Consider the following 25059-nt stretch of genomic DNA (forward strand, 5'->3'; position numbering starts at 1 on the left):
GTATAAGAAACCTGTTACTACATCTAGGCGTTCTTCCCGATGAATTAGCCCCATGACACAATACTCATTTGTATGCAGAAAACTTAAATCATCTTGTTTGCTGCCCCTTGAACTTCTCTCCATGGAGCTGACATCCTTCTCTCCTCAATGATACCAAGAACAAGTTTCTCTCAATGTCAAAGTGCAAACACTCTGCTCACATCTTCCTAAACTGCATTTTAACTCTCCCTGCAAATCTCATGATGATCTTTCACCAAGGCTGCAATCAGGTGCCATGCTATTCCTTTGCAAAGAGGCCTGTTCACCTCATGGGTGAACTTCCTTTAACTTCCTCAACAGCTCAAACACAGCAATTCTCTTCTAAAGCTGGGCTTACCTTTAGAAACACATACATCCAACATATATGGATGACCATTTTCTGTATTTTTTAATATTTTTTTAGATTGCAAAATACCATGCTGTCACTGTATAGTTGTAACACAAAATGCTCCTTACTGGACTCTGTAGTCTTAGTTGACAAATTTATGTTTCTGCAATATCCTTCCCTTTATTTCAAGAACTAGAACAATAATTACTAAACCAAACATTTCATAAGCGCTCTTCTAGTTAAAAAAACCCAAACAAACAAAAAACCCACAACCCCCCCAACCTATAATATTGATTATTTACTGATAACAGTAAAAGCTATATTTTTCTGTGTTTTGTGAGTTAAATCTTGCACGTTACACATCAGAACTTAGTCCTAAACGAAATGCCAACACTTTGGTGGAAGCAGATCTTGTACTGCACACAAACTCCACAAAAAGTATTATCGGTTTCTGAAAGAAGGTTCAAGCCTCATCTTTCACCCTTTGTAGTTCTCACTAATTCCTCTGTTTTAACTCCAGTGTTCTCACCTCTCTTCTGTCCAGAGATTCACTTTCTGCTGTGCAGTCTGAGCAGTGTAGGAGAGCCTGTCGCTGCCATGCTGGTGCTGCCTTTCCGGGGAGAGCTGCTGCCGCAGCAGCTCTAATTCACGCTCATACATCAGCCGCTGCTCCTCAAGGGCACTCCGCTTCTCTTCCAGGTACTGTTTCTCCAAGATCTGGACCACATTTTGTACTGGGTCTAAAAGAGAAGAGAGGAAAAAAAAGAGGAAAACATTATCCAGAACTGTGAGAAAACGCCATTTTGGCATTACAGAACACTCATTATTTAGTTGGTAACTGCAATTAACACATCCCAGAGTCTTTGCAAACAAAAGATGCTCATTGCCCCCCAAAACAAAAGCCCAAAAAAATAAATATTGCATTAAACAGATATATCCAAACAGGAAATAAAATACAAGTCATGCAAAGAGGCTAGAACAATGGTTAAGGACTCTTGCCTATTGCATGTCTCAGTGCTGTGAAGTTATAATATATTCCAGAATCCCAGTAGGAAAAAAAGGAATAGTGGAAAAGGAAACAAATTAATACAAAAACAAAGCAAAACAAAAGGGAAGATGATGTTAACCAGAGAAGGAAACGACTTAAGGAAGTAAAAAGCAATTTACTTTCTCCATTTTGGCAGAGAATGAAACATGTTGGAGAGCTGCAGATGGAAACCGAGACAAACGAATTGTCTGACTGGTCACGCATCAGATTGCACTAATATGCTGCACAGCACTGAAGCAGACAGAGTATGTCCTGGAGGGAACTTCTGTGTTTAGCTTTACAAACCACATTTCATCTCAGTATCAACCCAGAACAAATACCCATTTGGCTACTCTATCCTGAAAAATCTGCTTGTGTCAATCAGCTATGGATAAATCTGAAGTGCACTGAAATTAAAGAAACATTACTCTGTCTATTCCTGGATTTAGGTCCAATGCCAGACTGCACCTCTGCATGAGCCATTTAATGGCATAAGCTCCTATACACTACCAGTATGTATATCTGCTTCATATCTGAAACCTCAAATACAGCAAAAAAGTAGTTCTCAAGATAACTGAGTGACAGCATGCCACCTAACAGTTTGCTGATTCTGTACACCACAGAGGAAGGGAGAGGAGTTCCAAAGATGGAGTGGTGGATTATTAGGGGAAGCAATACTGCAGCTCTATGACATACCAGGATTTTCAAATGCAAAAAACTTCAGCTTTAAAATAATAGTTTGTGATTCCTCTTCCATTTCATCAAAATATAAACAGAAAAAATGACCAAACAAAACCCAACCAACCAAACAAAAAGAGCTGCTGTGATTTAGTTATAACCATCTCGCCTTCGCTTCTTGCAAATACTTCTGCAAGTTGCTACTGTGGTTCTATCCTTATCCCTGGAAAAAATTACTGGCTTCACACAAGGGCATAATAAAATAACACCACAAAGGTAGTTATAATGCACAAAGTTAAAAATCAGTCCATATAAATAGCAACCAAATAGCAAACTAGTGATGCATAAAAGTCTTAAAATAATGAGAAATATTACTTTTTAGTACATGACATTCTCAGAAAGAAGTTAGCTATTATTAGCTTTTAAACAGACAGTGCAACAAAAAGCCTTGACTGAACCAAGTTCTAATATTCTAGGTTACAAATCAAGGTATAAATGTTGATCTGCATCATTGTTATTCTCATAACTCCTCCAGATAATACAATAATTACCTTCACATGCATAATCCTCAAACCAGTTTTAGTTATATGTAAGAATGTTTGAGAAATCAGGTATTATGCAGACGATAGTGAAGAGATATGGAAGAAATTAAAAGCCCTCTATTGTGTTTGCAAACACAGGAAATGAATCTAAGGCTGACTCATTAAGATGAGACTTTCCTAAACTGGCCAAAGAACAGCTACGAGTTCAAGGAGCAGATTTCCTTAATAAAAGATATCTTTTCAGCCACTTAGATTTACAGGATCACAACCAACACAGGATCAAATTGTACCAGGGAAAATATTTGGAACAAGATGCAAGAACTTAATCTAAAACTTCCCAATTTCAACATAATCCTCTACTGCTTGGGGTAGAGAGGGGGGTGGGAAAGGTGAGTTACGCTTGTATTGTAATGCAAAAGGTAAATTCACACTTCTGGAAAACACTTTCATTTAACTTTTGAAAGAGTTTACACAGAAAACCCTAAGCCTGTCACAGAAAAAAGCAAAATATGGTGTGAACTATAATCTACCTCAGTAGAACATGAAGAAATAAACAGACAAGTTTTTCATAGTTCAGAAGAACTACAATAGTGTTTAAAATAAACACCATGTTCCACAATTTTGGATTCTTCGTGCAAAGTCAGATAAATTAAGGAAGATTCTTCCCAGTGCTGGTCAATACACAGCAAATTCCGTAGAGTGTTAAAAGTCTCAAGTCCCAATCCTTCACATATTTATGTGATAAGAGTTCAATCATCCTGAAAAAAATATTCATATGCAGTTAATCTTCTGCAAAATCGTAGAATACTAACACTGAACATAAGGATGCTTTTTTCTTTATAGGATGAACAGCATCTATTACCTTGCTACAATGTCACTTAATTCACATCTGGAATCTGTTAGTCCAGTAACAACAGTGCTGAATAAATTCCTTAAGATTTCATTTAAGTGTATTTTTCTAAGCAAGCTAGAAGAGGGTTATGACATAGGTTGCTTTGCTAAGTTTCATCAAAATCCCCTCCCTGAGCTGTAACAGTTTTGTTTGCTTAAATGAGAAGCGACCTAACCTAATCACATTGTTTACTTAACCACTGCACAGTATACAAGAATAAAGTAAACTTCTTTGATGCATTCTGTGTTTGACCAGCATCACAAATTAGCAGTACAAAGCTGATCTGACAGAATCCCACAAAGAAAGTCAACATGCTGAAGGAAGGAAAGAATCTGGGTGTTTTCTTTACAGCAGTTTTCAAAGTTACACATTTTCCTCAGAGGTTCTTTGGAGTCGGATGGAGTCTGTGACACTGTTGTACTAGTTACGTGCCATAAAAACAAATGTGTTTGCACCCTGGAGAAGCCAGGCTATTTATTTAAAGAGGATTAGAATTCTCAAACAAACCAAGGGGAGGAAAAAAAAAAACCAGAACAAAGGAAACTAAACCCTCTTGCTTTGGGCTATATCTATACATGCCTATAAAATAATTACCTAATCAAATTTTTAAAATACCTTTTTATTCCCCCCTTAGGGTTTCTCCAGAGAATATGGATAATAGAATTAACTGTCTTCAGTCATTTAGCTATTTGTTCTTCCTTACCCACATTTATTTTTCATTTTAAGGAAGAATAAATAAAGGGAACTGTAACAAAGCTGCTTTACTTCTTACACAACAAACTGGAAGCCTGTCAGAAAAAAAGGTGTTTTAGTTATACCACTGAGAGAACCAGAACCTAGCAGCACCATATACCTTCAAATCAAAAGGCTGTGATCCTCAGTCACTTGTTTTGTCAGGGTTTTATTATCACTTACTATTCCAATTTAGTTAAGCAACATCTATGTAGGAGTGAGTAGAAGAAGCAGAATAACTGGGATATGACACCTCTGAAACTGTGCAACATGTATAACTGCAAACATTTGCTGTGCATTAGGGAGGAAAGAGCTTAAAGGGAACAGCAAAGTCTGTACTGTTATTGGCCAAGATGCAGAAGGCAACCAACCAAGACAAAAACTGGCCTGGACCACAGTCAGAAAAGCCTACTGAACTAAGATATAAAGACACTTGGAATATTGTGAAGAATTGTTTCAATCAGCTAGATAACAGCACACGAAAACCAAAAAATGTGACCCCCTGTTCAAAGAACACTAACTCATTGTAGACTGCTACAGTTCAGTCAAATCCCTGGTTAGTGGCAAGCAGATCAAGCATAAATTAATGCTTTCAGACTTCTCCAGCAGCCTCATGCACGAGCCAATTGAGTTCAAAACCTTTGTCCCAGTTTTGGCACAGATACGGGATGGTTTGAGGCCTTAACACAGGCAAGAGAATCTTCACGAGGGATGACAACACTGATGACCACCAGGATGGCAGATTCATCTGAAATTCGTCTCCTGGTACAAGTGAACCATAATGAGAATATTTCTATTATCAAACAGCAATTTCACATCAATTTAAGTGACCTGACCCTGCAACTCACTCACACACTCCCATTAAAAATAAAACTGTAAAAACTCTGCAAAACATTGCTACAACATTGAGCATACAAAACCAACATGCTGTACTCAACAGCAAAACAGACAAACCTAAAGAATAAGAGGACATCAAGAAAAAAATAAACCACAGCAAGCAATGGAAATACTGTGAAGATATGAAGGAGAACAGAAAGCAATGAATCACCATCTACTGTGTCTTTTTGGTCAGTGACCAAGTGCCTCTCAAATTTTGTGTATTGCGACTGTACAAAGCATTCAGTAGTTTACCAAATTTTTCAGCATTACTTCATATGAACTGTGACCTGCCTTCTGAAAATCATGAAAAAAAACATATTGTTTTATATGTACACCATACCATTATTTTATTTATACTATATTTTATTGTCTTGTCCCAAAAAAGCATCACAATTTGTTTTAACAAAGATGAAATGAAATACTGAGAGTGATCAAGCATTGAAAACCATGCTAGCTGACATATGACTATTGGTTTGTTATCATTTCAGTGTTTTTCTATTAAGGTTAAAATGGTATCAGCAATATTTGATTCAAAAGGAAGCATGAAACTAACTGAGCCATATCTAGCACAACCTTGTCTGCATTAACTTTCAGAACCAAGAGCTTAGAAAGACTTGGATGAAGATTTGACAGTGCAGTGGGTTTCTGTGGCTGGGTTTTGGTAGTAGGGGGTGGGCTGCAGGGGTGGCTTCTGTTAGAAGCTGCCAGAAGCTTCCCCTGTCCCATGGAGCCAATGCCAGCCGGCTCCAGGACAGACTTCCTGCCGATGGCCAAGGCCAAGCCAATAAGGAGTGATAGTAACACCCCTGAGATCACATATTTAAGAACAGAAGGTTGTGGCACAGATAAAAAATTCCAGCCAGGGAAGAACAGAGTGAGAACATGGGAATAACAACGTAGACACCAAGGTCAGTGCAGAAGGAGGGAGAGGAGGTTCTCCAGATGCTGGAGCAGAGGCCTCTGCGGCCTGTGGTGCAGACCATGGTGGAGCAGCTGTGCCCCTGCAGCCCACGGGGGACCATCGGGGTGCAGAGACCCACCTGCAGCCCATGGAGAAGCCCATGCTGGAGCAGGTGGATGCATGAAGGAGGCTGTGACCCCGTGGGAGGCCCAAGACAGAGCAGGGTCCTGCCAGAGACCTGCAGCGCGTGGAGATGGAAGCCCACGCTGGAGCAGGTTTTTCCTAGGAAGGACTTCTGGCCCCTGTGGGGGACCCACACTGGAACAACTCATTCATGAAGGACTGTACCCCATGGAGGAGGGACCCACAGGACAGCAGTTTGGGAAGAACTCTTGCCTTTGGGATGGACTCACACTGGAGAGTCCATCAAGGACTGTCTCCCGTGGGAGGGACCCCATGGGATCAGGGGAAGGACTCCTCTCTCTGAGCAGTGGCAAAAACAACAACTGACTGTAACCCCCATTCCCTGTCCCCCTGCAATGCTGGGGAGGAGGAGGTAGAGTCTGGAAGGAAGGTGTTTTTAAGATTATCTTACTTCTCACTCTTTTGCTCAGATCCTGTTTGTAATAAATTCAATTAATATCCCCACTTCAAGTCTGTTTTGCCTGTGATGGTGATCAGTAAGTGACCTCCCCCAGCTCTTATCTCAACTCATGAATCCTTTACTGTTTTTTTCCTCTTCTCTGTCCAGTTGCAGAGGGGAGTGAGAAAGTGGTTTTAGTGGGTACCTGGCATCCAGCCAGAGTCAACCCATTACAGACAGACATAGGATTACAACACAACTGCACTATAAAGGAGAGCAGAGGTACAGATAGAGTTGTGTGTAAGGGTTCAAACCAACTGCTAATTTGTGTATGTATTTATACCTAGGTGCAAACATTCTTTCACATATATATATTTATATATGTTTAATTTATATATATATATGCACACACCTAACATGGTTTCTGCAAAATATCTTACCCTGAAAATGTTCCAAAGGCCCCTGGAACAAATGTACTGCTTGTTTTACCCAGATATTGAGTTCTGTGCTGAATTTGTTAGGAAAACAAAGGAACATTTTTATCTGGCCTTACCATTACTATTCAGTGTCTTCATAATAACTTCCATTTGTGCAAACTCATAGTTGTAGTCTGGTTCTGAAGAAGCTTCACTAGCTGCATCTAGATCATGCTCTCCCAATGAAGTTTCTTTCTCAAGGTCTTTCAGCCAATCTCGACGTTTCCTCTTTGGTAAATTGATTCTGTGTAAAAATGGAAATTCAGTTTATAAACAAGATTATGTGGAACAGAAAAGGAAAAAAATTGGCTGAATGCAAAGTGCCTGGAATATAAACATCAACTATTACCTAAAAAAGTGGTTGTTTCCCCATAATATTCTGTCTCCATGCCATAACTGAGTGACAGAACATACCAGTGCACCATTTACACAGGATCTGAAAGAAGAAAATACAATTTCAGTGAAATATTAAAATAAAAGATTGAAGAGCTACTGTTTCTCCCATCTGCCAACAGTCACTTGTATCATATGATGCACAAATCTGCCAAGTTCTCATTAAAGGGTCACTGGGAAAGTTACTGCTCTGACTTCTATAGTCAGAATTAGCACCTTTACCCTCTCCTTTGGCTGGTACAACTCTTCAGTAAACATACAGACAAGTTTGCTTTTGTTTGCCAAGTTTTCTTTAAATGCCCATTTCTCAAACTGGGTCACTGCCTGTTTCTTATAAACAATCTGTAAACTTGAATGCATGCAAATCCTACTGACAAAGCTCTCCAAGATACAACTTAGTTAACACAAAGTTGTAAAACATGCTGTTAACATATTTGGCATTCAAGCATAAGAAAAGATTCTTAGATCCAAGTTTTATTCTTTCAACAAATGGAGTCTCTATTATTAACAATGGTCTATTTTTGTGAACATCTGGTATACTGCTGTATTTCTTTGTAGGTTTCTTTGTGTTTAAGTTTCAATCACAAAATGGGAAAAATTGAACTTTTGCATACATGACTCACAAAGCAGAGCATTTTATTTGAAAGGAAAAAAATCTTCTGTAAAATGAAAAAAGCCTTTTCAGATGCAGTGTTCTCATTTCAGCTGTCTCTCTCGTGTAAATCAACACAAACATGCAAGCATTTAATTTTAAACCAGATTTTTATTTAACTTCTTTTCAATGAAATTCTGGTAACTAAATTTCTGTTGATACTAGTATGTTAAGAACAGTTACTTAATCATGGAAGATCAGGCGTGACTAAAAGAAAATATGTATTTTCCACAAACATGTGCCTATGTTCTTGCCAGTCAAAATGACTGATTTCCAGTACAGTAACTCTTATCACCACAGGTCTGAATCCCATCTGTTGAAATTTTGTACTGTAGGCTGCAGAAAAAAAAAATGCATTTGACTAAAGGCAGAATGATAGAGATTGGATTTTTAAGGTGTCTCTCAAACTTTAGTTTCTCATTCTGATACTAATCTGTACATTATTTAGATATTCAAATTTCAGACAAGCAGCATAACTATTAACTAGGACAAAGGTACTGCTTATCACATGCCATTGGAGCTGAAGTGACAAAGACATTTACAATTCCACTCGAGAAACCACAGAGCCCCTGGAATGAAAAACAGTTAAAATATAGATGTAGAAACAAAAGGTGAAATGTGAATTGACACTGCATATTAACTAGACACAACAGTAATTAAGGAGTTAGAAAAGAATTTGGATCTCTGAAACACCTCTTTCTCACAAAATACTGAACTTTACAGCAGGAACTACTTACAAGGCACAGCTGTCCCCCATCAAGACAGCTTGCTATCCCATCACACAGGCTGGGATAGCCAGCAGTATCCCAGTGATACAGACAAGCAGTGGCCACCCACTTCTACCAAAAACCTTCTTGTGATGACTTACTCTGAGCCAAACCACTGATAGCCTGTTATGCTGCAGAGTGGGTGGGGGGTTGTGTACATGTGTGGGGATATCTTAGTTTTAATCACTGAATTTCACTTCTAAGTATCTGTTTAAGTCAACTATATTGAAGCTACTCATTGATCAGAACGTAAGATACTTCTGTCTATGTAAAATAAAAATGCGTGAAAGTTATCTTCTGGCAAAGAACAGCAAACATGCCAATGGAAAGTGCTGCTGATCTTCCTTACCTTGCATTTTCTTTTGGTGTGAGTGTAACTTCTCCATCTAAAGCAATATCAATCTCACAGTGTTCTGGTTGGATTCCTATACCAAAGAGCTGTATATCCTGAGAGGTATCTGCACCAACTCTTGTGTGATCCTAGAAAACAAATTGTTACTAAGAGACAAGCAAAATACCACTGTTGATATAACTAAGAAAATATTAGCTAAAGCACTGAGACTGCACAGTCTGCGTGCTTTCCTTTGCTAAGCACTTTTGTAGAGTAGAAGAGGTGCCACAGCAGATCTGAAGACTGGAACAGTCACGCACAAACGGCTGTTCTGCTCTGCACCTCATACAGTTTTAGATAAAGCAAAATAAAGCAGTTGACATACAAACTGAAATACTACCTCAGTCACTAAAGCAGAAAAGAAGCTATGAAAATATGAAAATATGTCTTTCATATATTATTGATAGGAAGCTCACATTTCCCTTACAAACTTATTTGGTTTGTATTTCATACTTCTTCACTCTGACATGAGACTATGCTAAACAAAATAGTTTGAGAGCTAGTAATACCAGGAAAATAGATTTCTGTAAATTTTTAACAGTGCTTTTTTAAACCCCTTTCTCATAAGCTTTCTGTCATTGAAGACCTCATTACTCTTCCTGAGTACTGATTACTACTAAACATCACCTCCTTATGATAAATCCATCAAATATTTAAAGCAATCCTCAACTCCCTAACAAAACGAAGCATCTAACCTGAGGCTTGTGCTTCAAGTTCAGCCTAGAAGGCAATTCCATGCACATTCTGTCTGGAAAAACTAGAACTGATCTCAACACTGAGAACTTCTACCACTGTTGGCAATCAGGAAATCAACTAGGAAAACAGCAAAGCTGAACTGCAAAGGGAGAACAAAAGCCTAAACAGTAGGAGGAGGCCTATCCTATTTTGCTGCAACTACTCTTAAAAAATCTACATACACTCCAAGTAACAAATTGAGCCAGAATTTCAAAACAAGTGTCCTTTCATTCTGTGTAAACATCCTTACCTTTTCTTTTCACATCCTTACCTTTAAATAGTAAACCAAAAGCTCATTGAGCGCAGGGTCCGCATTCAGGTTTACCAGATAACACTTGTCATCCCCAACCTTGATACCTGAAGACTCAAGGGAAATTCCCATGCTCTCTAGCTGCCTTTGCCTCTCCTGCAAACACAAAAATAGGTTAATCCTGCATGCTGCAGTATGTAGAGGCAAGTACAGAGCAACTGAAGCTGAAGATGCACATGCTGAGAATGCATTCTGTGCATCACTACCAGACATTGTTTAAGGACCACAGGGTCAACAGAATTTATTTTTACACCCTAACCACAAAAAGTTATATCTACTTCTCAATCACCTGCTTCCCCAAAGTGGAACTTATTTATCTAAGCAGTCCTATTAAATTTATTAGCCTTACCCAAGCAGCTCTGTTATTAGAGCTACTTGTAAATAACACAGTGTGGCCATGAGTCTCTGTGTTAGTAAAAAATGAGTCTCAGTTCCAATTAGTTCAAAGATAGTCATAGTCATAAATAATTTAGAAAATAGTATGCTACAGTTTACTGTTTAGCAGTTTTATTATTAATTCAGCTAAAGCATCTACCTCATCATGCCACATCTGCCTTTTCTTTTGCTACAGTTTGTTTGACTGGTCAGGTTTAGTTTTTCACCTTGTCCTTTTTCATTTTTAAAAACTTTTTTTAACAGTGTTTGCACCAAAACATTCTTCTGGAACATTAGGACTAGAAAAGAAAACCAAAAATGCTTATTCTACAAGCTATAGATGGTGGAAATTATGGAAAAGTACACTGGAATCCAGAAGTCTTATTTTAAGTACAATAATAACAATAAACAAACACTAGTAACTACATGTACACATTTTCATTCTCCAGTTAAAAAAAATGACTACAAGGAAAAGCAACAAATACGACCCACAGTTCTGATCCATTTGTAAGCCTTCGCTTTCTTAGTCACTTGAAGGGAAACACGTCCAAGATCCCATTGTGGTCTTAATAAATAAATGAGCTGCTCAAACATATTTTGATGCTTTACTCTAAAATCAAATATTAGCTCTTATCAATGATATCATGACACAGCTAGATTTATTCTAATGAAATTTACACTTAAAAAAACTCCAACAAACAAACAAACCAATCTGCCCCCTTGAAACAAGGGGAAAAGACAAAAATTCAGAAGAACTTTATATAGCTGGTGGGGAAAACAGCTAATAAACAGTCAACTCATGAAATTCAGCTGACTTGCACTGTGTGATTATCTGGTTTTCCTCTTCAAAATTTCTGAAATACCTGTGCAATTTCTTCTGTTTTCCTTAGCTTTTCTTCCCAGGTGACTGTTAGCTCTTTTATTAGTTTTTCAGATTCTTCCAATTTTTCCTTCAGTTCTGGTGCCTTCATGGCCTAAAAGATAGAAATTAGCTAAAACCCTCAGCTATTCTTCCCAATGCTTGCACAAAAAAACCGAAGACATCAACATAACATCAAATGCAATAAGTACAGATTTCTACTATATTCCCAGGTTTTTTTGTAGTATAAGATGTAGAAATAGGTCACTTGCAAAGGAAGAGGGCACAAACAACTGTAATGGGTCCAGATTTGAAATAGCTATAGATCAACACAGCTCCAGAGGCTAATGGAATGAAAAAAAACCTCTGTGCCTGGCCACTTTTATACAGTGTCTGTATAAAAATATGTGAGTATTTAAAAACTTTTAAGTCCTAGCTGTCTGAAGTTCAACTGCAAAGTCTTTCTTCCAACAGTAGTTTAAAATACAAATTCCTCCTGACATTTAGCCTTCCATTCTATCTTGGTTTTGTAAGTGCTCCTAGAGTTGCATTAAAGCTTTCAGAGTGACCCTGTTGATTACCTTCGAAGGAAGGCATGCTCTGGAGCTAACACAGGCTTCTCATTTCACAACAGGAAACAGAAGCAAAGGGCTTGAATACATCCAGCGCCAAGTAACAATTCAACAGGCTGGCCTATAACTCTATATAACTGTTTTTACCAGAAGGTAGATGAGAAAACACTTAAAAAAATAATTAGTAAGACTTTGGACACCTTCCTACTGATTGTGTTCAGCTGCAGCCTGCCAACATAATTAACAACACGCTACAATAATATTTTCTGATGTAAAATAAGGAAATAGAACAGTTTTTTATTTATGAATAAAGTGAATGGCTCCTTTTTCTTATAGCAGATTTTCCCATTTCAGTCTGTAAGGAACTGTTCATATGAGGAACACCATTCCTTAAAAGAACATGAAGCTTAAACACCACACAAATTTACCCTCAAAGACAGTCTTGTTCTTTTTCCACTAATATTTTGTGTCCTGCCCGAACAGATCAAAAATATTTTCCTACCTGTTAAGCATCTAATTTGTCCAGATATCACCAAGTAAACTATCCTACACGAATACTTTACTCTTCAATTGGAAGTATAAATCTAAAATAAGCATCAATCACATAGTGTTAAATATTAAGGCAGTGAAGTAAACTGTTGATGGTTTTCGGTGTTGCACTTATGACAATTTTTAGTAGATTTTCACAAATGTCAGAGAGACATGTCCCATATGTTTTATGGCCCAATACCAGATTTATGCCTTTTCACGCTTTTCCATTTGGCAACATATATAGTCTACCAATGCAAAAAAAAAAAATCTCTTAATAAGTCTACACAATGAAGTTGTACACTAGCCCTTCTCTGTGCTGCATCAATTATTGTTTGACCTGAAGTTCTTCAAGAACTGTCTAGTCTGACAAGGGTCACCATGAGTACAATGTTGTCCTCATTTAAAAGTTATTAAAAGTAAGCACACATTATGTTGGATTGAGGAAACAAGGTTAATTATTTTAAAAAAGAAATAAATAAAAGAAAAAAGAATGGCTGCATGACTTTCTCTCATTTCATAAGAAAACTAGTCTTCCAAACAGAATTTGACATTTCCTTGGGAAATTCAGTTTACATTGTACTGTGAATAATGTTACCTCAGCTTGTGAGAGCTGTTCTTTCAGTTTTTCAACTTCTTCACGTAATTCTCTGATGACCCTAGCATTTGGATCTTCATTCACCACAGCATGATTAACTATCCTTTTGGCTCTGTCTGCATATCTCAGAGTTGAGAGTGTTTCTTCATAGTTGTCTGCTGCTGGACTAATAGTGGCTATCATGGCAGTTTGGCTGTTTCCTCCCAAGTTGTCCTGTAGTGCATCCACAGAAAGTTTGAGGGTTAAAAATGGTTCTGATACTATACAATGTCTTTACAAAGAGATTTAAAATACTTAAAGCTTACTATTTAGGCACTGAAAAGTACTCTGAGTATAAATTAATTAGTATGTTCCGAAAACATTCCCAGCCACCTCTACCACCTTTGATTCCATTACAATCGAAAATAGGCAAATAGGATTTTACACAGAATTAACATAAGATACACTTAGCTGTCCATATTATGTTGAATAACTTGTAGCTATGAGAGTTCCTTCACTCAAAGGACGAGAAGTCCGTGTACACAGGGGTATACTACAATGATCCTACAAACTAGTAAGCTGACATCTTGTGAACATAGTGAACGGAAAATATAAATTACCTTGAGAAGCCAAGTGAGTACAGAGTCTCTGTAAGGCACAAACTTGTTTTTCCCCTTCCCTGCTGCTTGGTCAGCAAGTGATGATATAACCAAGCCCAGTGTTGAAAGTGATCTATAAATGCAAAACAGCAGAACAGGTTTAACACATATTCCAAACGTAGATTTACTAAAACACATAAAAAGGGATTGCTCTGCAGAACTTCACATCCAATTATAAAATATCAGAGAATAATTTAAGTTGGAAATGACTACAGGAGATCAGCCAGCTTGTTGCCCTGCTCCAAACAAGGCAATGTATTTCTTTAAAGTTACCTATTTGGAAGAAAAAAATGGTATCTATGGTGTTTCATCTCATTTGGTACCAAGACCATGTTCCAGAAAGACTGAGACTACGTTGAAATATTTAAATAGTTTGAAAAGTGTAAAACAGACTGCTACAGTACATGGAGAACCACTGCCTTTGCTTAGACACCTACCTTTTCTCAGGGGATAAAAATCTTTCTGTTTTGGACACTGACTCATGACACTCTTACAAGTCAGCGCTGGAAGCACAAGAACTTCTGTCTCTGGGAACAATGTTTTAAGAACACTGACTCAAATGGAGACTAAAACTGAACAATTCTCTAGCCAAAAGGAGGCATCCTCAAAACAAATCCAGCTATGGCCCGGGATAACTAGTCTGCCCTGGTGAACCAGTGACCAGCCAGCCATCACACAACAATAGAAGGCTGCTCATCAGAAAAGACTGATTAGGAGGTCCCTTGACAGATGGGTTGGCTTATAATTGAGGTAGAGCCTCACTGGCTTCTTGTGGGGGAAATAGACCAAACAATCTCCCAGATACAAAAGTGCTGCACAAGTGTGAAAGAGAAAAGCCCCAAATTGCTTAGCAGAAAGCTACATCCCAAATAACACTTTAGAACTGTGAAAAAAATAGCTAACTTGTTCATTTTGGTACATATACAACTTCTACCAACAGATTATATTAGTAATCTGTGCGAAGCAGATGTGCATTATATTATCCAATTCTTATACAATCCTCTGTAAATTTTAAGTGACATCAAGGCTCTTGGGGTGAGTATGTTTAAGATAATGAGCTCGTTGAGAAGCCTGAGAACATTAAACAGACACCCAAAGGGTTTTAAAACAGACATTGCTGAAGCCCAAGAGTATACTGGTCTGTCATACTCATGCTCAAAAATCTGGCTACTCTCTATAACTACCAAAGAAAACTTCATCAGCATCGCAATTAGATAGTCAAATAAATCTTTAATTGTATTGTTCCACTACATCCACTTGCATTTTCTTTTCAAAAAGGTAGTACTATTTTAGTTAATAGACAGCATTTGCATAATTTTTATAACAGTCATAGTGCTGCTTGAAACTGCCAGTGGTTCAGAAATAACACTTATAAAATGACAAAAATGTTGCAGAAGAATATTCCAAGGAACATATCCAAGGCTAAGGTAACAAAAAACATTACATATGTCACTGAAGATGTCCCTAATTGCATATAAAGATAGCATAGACCTGAGAGGAAAATTAAAAGAAAAAGAAATTTAAGGGGAGGCTAGGTAATCTGATCTCCCAAGAGAGCACTCTATTTGGTAAATTTGTCTATAGGATAACTTTCCAACTCACTTCTGAGAAATTCACAGAAAAGAAAAAGACAATTAGTTTTAGTTTTGTGACCTAAAGAAAAGCCTAATAACCTCTGAAAGTCTGTGGGGGAAAGACAGGAAAAGGAGAATTAGTTCTTGTCTCTAGTCTCTTCTCTCCACAGACAGAGATGACAGCTTGCTAAACATGTGAGAACAAACAGTAGGATGCTCTATGAGGCTCTATAGCAACCTCCTCCAGCACAACCAGCATACTCCCAATGGAGTCCACCTCCAAGGGGCATAAATTAAAAAACCACTCAGGACTATTTTCCTCTGATTTCTCTTTCCCTCTTTACATAAGGTAAATGTGAAAACCAAAGCCAAACCCTGAGAGTGGGGGAAGAAACGGACTGTCAGAAGTCAGAAGAGAAATAGGAAGAACAGGGATTTCAAAAGGACCTATGACTGAAAACTATTTCACAGCAAGGCTGCAATACCAATCTGAGTTACGGGCACTGCATTTTAATGAACAGGAAATTATAAGCTACAGTTTATCAACATGGGATTAAAAAACATTAAAATATTACTCCTCCTTATAAATCGTGATTTTATGTTAAGACTAAGACTAACTGTTAACATCTGCAATAAAAGCCGAACTGGAATCATTTATGCACTCTGTTTGAGATTTCAAAATACAAAGCTGTTTAAAGACTTTAAGGGAAGCAGCAAAAAGAAATGGCTGCCCAACAAAATAATTACAGGGCTCATAGGCTGCTTTGCTTCATGCTAAATGATGCATCAGAGATCTGTCATTACTTTGATGCTATCTCACGCTACTTATATATAATGAATCAACCAGAAGGCCTAAGCCCACAGTGCACAGCAGACTGAGACAGTTTAGAAGCAGCAGAGTGGACTTGTATGGTGCAAGATTACAGGAAAGTGCCATTTCTATACAGTGTTCTCCTTGTCCCTATTCCTCAGGCATGACCAGACTGCCCTTGCTAGCAGGCAGTGGGAAGCTTGCACACTCCCACCACAGGCCTGAGTCAGCAGCATTCAAAGAGAAGTGGTGCCTCCTCACTGCAGGGGAACATCTCTGTCCCTGAATGACACCCGTTCAAGCTACTTCGGTACAATTTACAACCAAATTCTTCAATGAGCAGAATCCACTTCTCTATTTGTTAACTCTGAATACAAAAAAACCTCCCTCAGAGCTGCTTGGAGCCAGACCTGATCCAGCCCATTCCTTGCCCTCGACTACAATTTAAAGTCTTCCTTTCGAATTCTCAAGTTAAAATGGCAACAGCTATTATTTTACTAATCAGAGTTAAATCTGCAGACTGCTCAGAGAAAGTATTTTTTTGTAGCCACTAATTGACAGCTTGTTTATTCTGCTTCCTCCTACTACTGTGTTCTAGAAATTCTTTGACTACACCACAAAGAGTTGTTAAGCACCTCTACCTGGGTATGGGAACCAGCACATCCTGCAGAGGAACATGCACATCCAGCTTTTCTATGAGGTATGGCAAGTCTCCCAAAAACCTCCTTTACTAAGACAACTCTGTGTCATCTCAGAAAAAAACAGAAGTCCCCTCTGTTACAACTTTATGAAGATGTTGCCACAAAATGACACATCTCTCTGTTGTTTCACAGAATATGCTGAGTTGGAAAGGACCCACAAGGATCATTGAATCCAACCCTTGACCCTGCACAGGACCATGCCCAAGAGTCACACCATGTGCCTGAAAGTATCATCCTAACACTTCTTGAATTCTGTCAGGCTTGGTGCCGTGACCACTTCCCTGGGGAGCCTGTTCCAGTGCCCAGCCACCCCATGGGTGAAGAACCTTTTTTTAATATCCAGCCTAAATCTCCCCTGACACAGCTTCAGGCCATTCCCTCGGGTCCTGTCACTGGTCATTACAGAGAAGAGATCAGTGTCTGCCCCTCCTCTGGCCCTCACAAGGAAGTTGTAACTGCAATGAGGTCTCCCCTCAGTCTCCTCCAGGCTGAACAGACCAAGTCCCCTCAGCCACTCCTCATACGGCTTCCCCCCAAGGCCCTTCACCCTCTTCTTTGCCAGTAAGTGGGAGAGCAGTCCATCACCCCTGCTCTGCAACACACTGTCCCCAAGATAGGAAAGAGTGTTTTCAACAGGAGAAGCTGTGGGACCAAGGTGGCATCTACCACAGCTTTAGCCAGTTTTCATCAGAAACAAACAGTACAGACACTTGCAGAGATTGGTGAAATGTTGCACTATGCAATTTTGGTACACAGAGCTGAGTGTAAATTTTCCCTGCTTTGTAAATAAACAGGTACATTATTTCCACGTTCTTCAAGGCAACAAAACACAGCACAAACAGCAAACTTACTTGCCAGCAGCTCCATTTTTGATCTCATTAAACATAACACATGCTACCAATACACGTTACTGGGTTTTTCATAAAAGAAAAATAATAAGAAAAGAGGTTGACGTAGTAAGGTATATGGTTTATGGTTTAAGTATATAGTATCACTCCCGAAAAGATGATTATCTTTCCCTAATAAGTAAGGTGCATCACACCCCAAAGAAGATCGCACACAATGTTCTCTGAAGAACTAGTCTGATAAAACATGTCCATCAATTCTGAGGCTTAAAAAGTCATTCATTAAAGCCTGAACAGTAAAAATCTAACAACGGACACCAAGCACAGCACTAGGAATCCTCTTTTGCCTGTCAGTTCCAAAAGGTATTTCATAGAGAATGCTTAATAAATGGACTAAGTAATAGCATATAAGTTATTATATTCTTGTAGCATATAAGAATTTAATTGAATAGAAAATGTAGAGCTGTCCAGTTTTTTTCCTAAAATCTTTTCTTTTCTATAAAGGTTTGGCGCTTTTATCTGAAGTCCTGTATTGTCAAAGGGGTTCAGCATGGGCAAAACAAGCCTTCCCAGCTGCATTGATACCATACAAGTTTAACACTGAATAAACATCCTAATAGGAAAAAACCCGGTGAAAGTCTTTCTGTATCTATAGCTACACTTGCGATTTGTTAATAGCTGTTGGGAGGGTTGGCATTTGAACTCTTTCACAAGACTTAGAAAGAAACACTTAACTTCATCTTTGTTTATGCAAAATACAAATAGAATTTCTAGTAAAACCAATCTGGATTTAACTAGTAACCTGCGGGGTAAGGTTACAATATTTGCCATTAGGCAAACAGAGCCACATAATTTTGTTTCATTGAGACTACGCCGGTTGTGGCTACCACTGTGATGCAATAAATGCAAAGCAGATTAGAAATTAAGCTAGAAAGAGCAAACGTGTTCAAACTGAACAATTTAAATTTAAGGTAAATTTAAATCATTTTAAGTGTGAATGCTGTTCATACACACTTTGTGCCGTCATTGTTAACTTAAATACCAAAATGTTTTGTAACATTTTAAAATTAAATTGAAAAAGCAGTAGCTTTTAATGGAACAGTTAGACTCTTTCTTTCCCAGAAGATTAGTATATTTAAGACAGCGGTAATAGTGTGCTAAATTCTTGCTTTTGGACAATAACACAGTAATTACGGTTAAAAAAATCCTTTGAAACTTGTCATTGCTTGAGCAAAAATGCCCAAGGCAATCCTAAACCAACACAGCTTCATTCTGATCCGATTTTCTTAAACTGTACATTACACCCTTACATATTTTAATTCATGTTGGAACAAAGCCATTCAACACTGCAACTTTGCATTCTTCCTTGAGCAGATGATGAGACGAACACATGAGCCTGGGGACAGGGTGTATAAATGAGTCACAAAAGGTATATGCTTAATTAAAGAGCACTGCTGTCACTTTTTCCAGATAAAATTCATATAGCCCTCGTCTGAGTCAAGTATGAATCAGGATCCCTATGCCAATGTCAGGAAACACATGGTGCTCAGCACAGAGCAGCTGAAAGAGCCATATTGAACTGCTCCTGATGAAGCTCATTTGAGCTGACTTGTGACTAGCACATCAAGAGAGGAGGCCAAGGAAACAACAGTGATTTCTTCAAGACTAGGATTTGCATCCTGTGTATACCCATGTCTTACTTGTTTATGTTGCTGCCTTCCTTCAGGCGTTCTCCTGCAGCTCCTGTTTTGGACACTCTCTCACTCCCAGCCAAATCCACCAGGCTGACCTTGCTGACCTTCTCTCCAGAATTCTGCGCAAATGGGACATGGGAGAACAACAGCTAAGAAACACTGGCAAAAAGCACTAACACTGGCACCATGAAACACTGCTCTTTATAATAATGTGGATTAAAGTATCAAGTTCAAGATATGAGAGGAGAAGGAATTGTCACGAGTTTTTATAGCTCTTTAAAAGTCACCCATATATTTTATAGTAAAAGCCTGAGGCACTAAGGAACCAGAATCAGCTGTGTGGTAACATCAATAACTTTACTGGCAGAATAGGACACTAAAACATACCAACTCCAGCAACAGTTAAGACCTAGAAAGGTTTCATGGTGGCAATATAATCTTAAAAAGTGATCCAAATGTTTGCTTTATCTGATGTGCTTCCTCATTCTTCCAGGGCTCTCTCAATCTTGATTACTGGGCCCCATGGCATCAAGCACAAGGTCAAAGCACAGCTAAACAGATAATGTATATGTAAGAGACAGAAAAAAGAAGAATCCACCATAACTTCATAAATTAATCAACAGAAATACATACACCAGACTGCAGGTCATAAAGTGTCTGAGTCACTATAATATTGAATACAGCATGAGAGCGGCTGCTTTCTTCATTCATGTTGGTTGCAGCAACTGTTCGTGATTTGTTTCCCTCTGACATCAGTGACTCAATATCCTAGAGCAAAAAGAGTAAAAAGTGATGTTAGGATAAAAGCAAGTATTGTGCTTGCTGAACAAAATTCCCATGTAGATGGAAGGGTGTGTACATGTGAGAGAGGAAGAAGGGAAGGTAGAAGCAATGAGAAAATTCTTTAAGATGTATTTGAGGTGGTACAGAGGGTATGTAAGTCCACAGAACAACATTAAATCATATCTCTGTTTTAAATGCTGCACTTAAAAGCCCAGCAACTACAGTCAATTCACCTTCTCCTTATCTGCTGCTGAAATACATTGGTAACATCCACATCACAAATCATATTGTTTAATGGCAGTAATCAAGCCAACACAGATCTACTTACAGTGAACACAGGGCATCTCTTTACTGAATTAATACTATCTTCACTTAATTTGTTCAAGTTAGCTCACTTGAGCCTGTACCTTCTCACATGTGTAAAACAAAGATGACTATGCCAAGACTGCTATATGTGCTTGCTGAGTCTTCCAAAACAGTTTCAGAAGTCATCAGCCAAAAACTAAGTATGAACAATACTTACTAGAATTTGAACAAAGAAAGTGTGCTTTCAAAGTAAGCAATTTGCCATAAAAGCTGCAAAAGCAGTTTTCATATCTCTATAATATACACAGATGCTTCAGAAAAATAAAAACCCCCATAAAAAGGCAAAATGGTTCCCACATAATACTACACAAAGAATGAACATTTTTTTAAAAACATTTCCAAACTGCAGTGCTCTGCTTATTTCCACTGGAGCTGTAGTAGTTCATTGGCTTCTACAATACTAATTTATTTCAATATGTTTTGGTAAATCAAGTGGACTCAGATGTTGTTGTGATTTAAGTTATGAATTACCTATATACACACCTATATAAAATAGAAGGTAGTATTCAATAACAAAATCAAAGAAATTCATGCTGGAAGACTAATATTCTTATTTTAGAAGCCTCATATTTTCCATGTCAAGCAAACATTGTGTTTGTGGCATAAACCATGTGCATTGAAAACTGCAAAAGAATAAGATACCACTATTATACTTTTAACTTACATAAAGGCAAAACCAGTGCTTCTACATGAAATAAATACTCCCAAAGCATTACAGACCTTTGCAATTGTCTGAGACCATAATCACTCAAGAGCCAAAATATCTGGATAGACATCTCTTATAAGATTCTTCTTGCTTGTGTACATAGGTGTTATTTATAAACTTGTCACGGGTTTAGATTTACCTCAAAGTTTGTAACAGCCAGCTGAGACAGGCCATCGACATATGGTCCCAACACTTTGTGCTCTCGAACCTTGAGGGACTGCCGACTCCTATGGAATAAAGTAGACTTCATGTACAATCTACTGATTACCATGGATATCCAAAAATTTTCATATGAAACAGGTATCTTTTATGTAGCAGAAGCCAATTTATGTCCTTTTTATTGTAACAAGAGGAAGAAAGTATTCCAGAATTTGTAACTCAAAGTAACAATAAAGACTCAAACCAATCTAACCGGTTTTACTCTATATACGTGAATTATTTTTAATGCATCCTCCCACCCTGGTATTTGTGACTGTAGCAAAACCTGAAATGCCTTATTTGGCAAAAAGAATAAGGAGAAAAGAGAGGAAACTAAAAATCCTCCCCTCAGCAATTTGCTAAAGCTTCAATTCATCTTGCATTTTCTACACTTTATTGACACATATCAAGTAAGTCTCAAATCTACCTTTTTAACTAACTTGCATACCTCTTCACCTCCTGCAATTATGTTCAAGAATCCAAATATATACCACATATATTAATGGTCAGCTGAAAAAATCCTATCAAACTACCTCTTATATAGAAATCTCCAAGTCAGAGAGCCTAACCAGTATTTCTGTGTAGACAAAACAGAAGAAAGAATGCCTGAGTATATTCTGAAGTGTCACCCTTCTATGTTCAAAGAGTTCAGCATCTAAACCATGAAAACCAAGTAAATAAGCTCCAAATTCCTTATAATTTATGAAAATTATTACCCAAATACTGTTTGGATCATGTGGCAGAAATACTCCAGAATTTGCTTGTATGCAGTTTTGCTGGTGGTAAACCACCTCATACAGTATTTGTTTGTATTATTAGGATGATAGCCTAATGTTTAAACTGATCCACAACAGTATATAAAAGCTTTACATGAATATTCTTTCTGGTGTTTAGTATCTAATCCTCTCTAGAGAAGTCATATAAACATACAGTCTCAAAAAACCTTCTCAAGGATTTGCAAAACTGATTTCTATTTTTATAGTTTTAGACAAAAATAAGGAAGGCTGTGGGGGAGAGTGAAACTACTCACCCTTTTGGGTCAAGCAGATCTCTGACTTTTTCATTGTAGATTTCCATATAGGACACTTCTACTTTAAAAGTATGAGATTCATTTTCTTCCACAGAGATTCTCTGAAATAAAGCACAACAGAGCCGTGGGATCAGACCCAGCTGCTCTGCATTGCCCATCATTGAAAAGGATTTTCCTGAACCTAAAGGAAAAAAAAAGGAGAAGAAAATGCTTTAAGTGTAATTTCTGAATTACTCATTTGTTCAAGAAGCACATGTTTTAATCCTCTTTTTATTCCTCCAGAAGCACATATCAGAACAACATGACATGCTATTCCAGACAGATAGCTTTCTCTTTGGACTACAAGGCACAGGCAAACAAAAAGAGAAATTATCTTAAAGGTTTCTTTCAGCAGGAACATTACTGGGGACCCCTTGGAACACACTCGAACAGAAAAGACTGAATGAGCCTTCAGTAGGAACTACTGCTTTCAGGCTTTGAAAGTGACCCCGACAGGTAGCAACTAGGATCATATTGACAGAGCTGTTTTTAAGAACTTTACATTGTCAATGGCTGTGCCAAACGCTTCAGATATAATACTATGATATTTCAAAATACAATTTTGAAGTGTTATCTATCTTAATATTTATGTTTTGTTCTTCTCACTTCCCATATGCACGAAGTGTTCCTCCCTTTAGCACAGGACACTCACCTGTCTGTCCATAGGCAAAAATACAAGCATTATATCCCTGAAAGGCCTTTTCAAGAATTCCTTCTCCAAGGCACTTGAACACCACTTCTTGACCTAGAAAATAATTGGGTTTGTATATTTTAAATTGAATAACATACTAAAATTCACTGAAAACATGAATAAAAAAAGGTTTGCACATTACTTTTTTCTACTGAGAGCACTGATGAATGAAGAAGTGATTTCACGCACAACTGAGTGACAAATTCAAAACTGTTGCCTGAACACAGTGTAACAGCTTCCCATGTTTAAATATATTGTTGATTATCTTGTGAAGGGAGCAGTTCTTCGAAAGGTGTTACATAAGTTGAAAGCTTAGAAAATAACACAGATGTCTAAATTTTTTATTTTTAAGTGTAGTTTTTGCAAGTAATATGCATTATTTAATCACAAACTATGCCCAAGAGAGTACTGTAACAGTACTGCAACGAAACCCATTAGTGAACTGAGACATTAGAGGCACAACAGATATCTTGCTAGGAATATTAGAAGTTGTTCTTTTGGGAACTGGCCTCAAGTTTCACCATAAGATGCTGTAATTCCTCCCGTGGCAAGGTGATAGTGGAACCAAGATAAAAGCATTCCAATGACATTCAGTGAGGAAATGCACATTAGGAGGCTGTCAGACTTCAACAGAGCTGTTTGAGGATAGATTTCGCCAAATCCATAGTTTGAAACGTCAGCTGCAGAACTTCATAGTCTGAAAATTGTCTCCCTGTGCCAGGAGGATTTCAGATAGTGGTTGGTTTGGGTTGTTTTGTTTGGTTTTTGGGTTTTGTTTGGTTTTTTTAATAGGAAAACCCAGAGTTTGTACACCACAAAGAGGGTCAATGGGTTGTCTGCTTTGAGTTCTGATCAGAGAATTACACCAGCTGTGTGTACACCCAAAACAAGCAGAGCTGAGCTAAGAACAGTATTTGTTCACTTTCTGGTGTTTGTGTTTAAAACTCTCATTCACTGCTGGTGACTTTCTGAACAGCTAAAATCAGCTGCATCTCTCATTTGGGTATGGGACTTTCAGCACTTGTCAGTTACAAGAAATTCTGGTTTACAGTGGATGCAACAGTGACTTCTGTAGTTCTCAAAATGGAATATACTGGCATAAAAAATAATCTAGCTATACAGTTATACATTTCATGAGGATATCTATACTTCATGATCCTCAAGTAATTGGTAGCCCAGAAAATTCCTGCAGAACAACCTCTGGAATGACTGCAGAATATTTTAGAGGCATGTAAATAGGACAAGAAAGTACATTACTTTTATTTTCCTTTAACTATACCTAATTTCAAAGACCATACACAATGGTCTTTGTGTATCTTTTCAGTTGAATTTCTAAAATTCCAGTGTCACTGGTCTTGGATTAACACAGTTAATCCTACTGAATACAGGAATTAAAAACAGAGAAGAATCTGCTGTACTCTGGAATAACTCCATTTCCTTCCCCATGCACATTCAGTCACTTTTCGTTCAAGTAGGAATCACTTGGTCATTTGATAATACCTATGTTGAGAGAGCACTGTTCAACAACCTGGAAATAGCTATAAAGAATGTTAAACTACTGATGAATGAAGAAAACATATCAACAAAAGATTTTATTAAGAATGTACAATACAGAAAAATTTGGTTTCTAACCTGCTCCTGAGGGCCCATTTTGTAGTTACCAAGCATCAAAGAGGCCACATACTAACTTGCTGAGTAAGAGCACAAAATCAAGCAAAGACTGAAG

General features: G+C 37.9%; 1 protein-coding gene across 6 annotated transcripts in view; it reads right to left on the reverse strand.

Annotated features, from left to right (window-relative positions):
* Nucleotides 1-25059, reverse strand: part of KIF13A (kinesin family member 13A) — a 108498-nt gene that overhangs the window by 29313 nt on the left and 54126 nt on the right. For 4 of the 6 annotated variants that reach the window (XM_017808507.1, XM_017808505.1, XM_017808506.1 and 1 more), the window contains exons 5-17: nt 23295-23387; nt 22604-22784; nt 21515-21602; nt 20154-20288; nt 19527-19639; nt 13857-13968; nt 13258-13470; nt 11564-11674; nt 10287-10421; nt 9239-9369; nt 7427-7513; nt 7155-7321; nt 897-1107 (exon numbers count right to left, since the gene is read on the reverse strand). In XM_017808507.1, coding sequence (XP_017663996.1) covers nt 897-1107; nt 7155-7321; nt 7427-7513; nt 9239-9369; nt 10287-10421; nt 11564-11674; nt 13258-13470; nt 13857-13968; nt 19527-19639; nt 20154-20288; nt 21515-21602; nt 22604-22784; nt 23295-23387 — 1777 coding nt within the window. Of the gene's footprint in view, nt 1-896; nt 1108-4877; nt 5001-7154; nt 7322-7426; nt 7514-9238; nt 9370-10286; nt 10422-11563; nt 11675-13257; nt 13471-13856; nt 13969-19526; nt 19640-20153; nt 20289-21514; nt 21603-22603; nt 22785-23294; nt 23388-25059 lie in introns of all 6 variants that reach the window. The other 2 variants (XM_017808503.1, XM_017808502.1) reach the window with 1 other exon arrangement.

This window comes from Lepidothrix coronata, unplaced genomic scaffold (genome assembly GCF_001604755.1).
Source record: "Lepidothrix coronata isolate B3197 unplaced genomic scaffold, Lepidothrix_coronata-1.0 Scaffold23, whole genome shotgun sequence".
Taxonomy (NCBI): domain Eukaryota; kingdom Metazoa; phylum Chordata; class Aves; order Passeriformes; family Pipridae; genus Lepidothrix; species Lepidothrix coronata.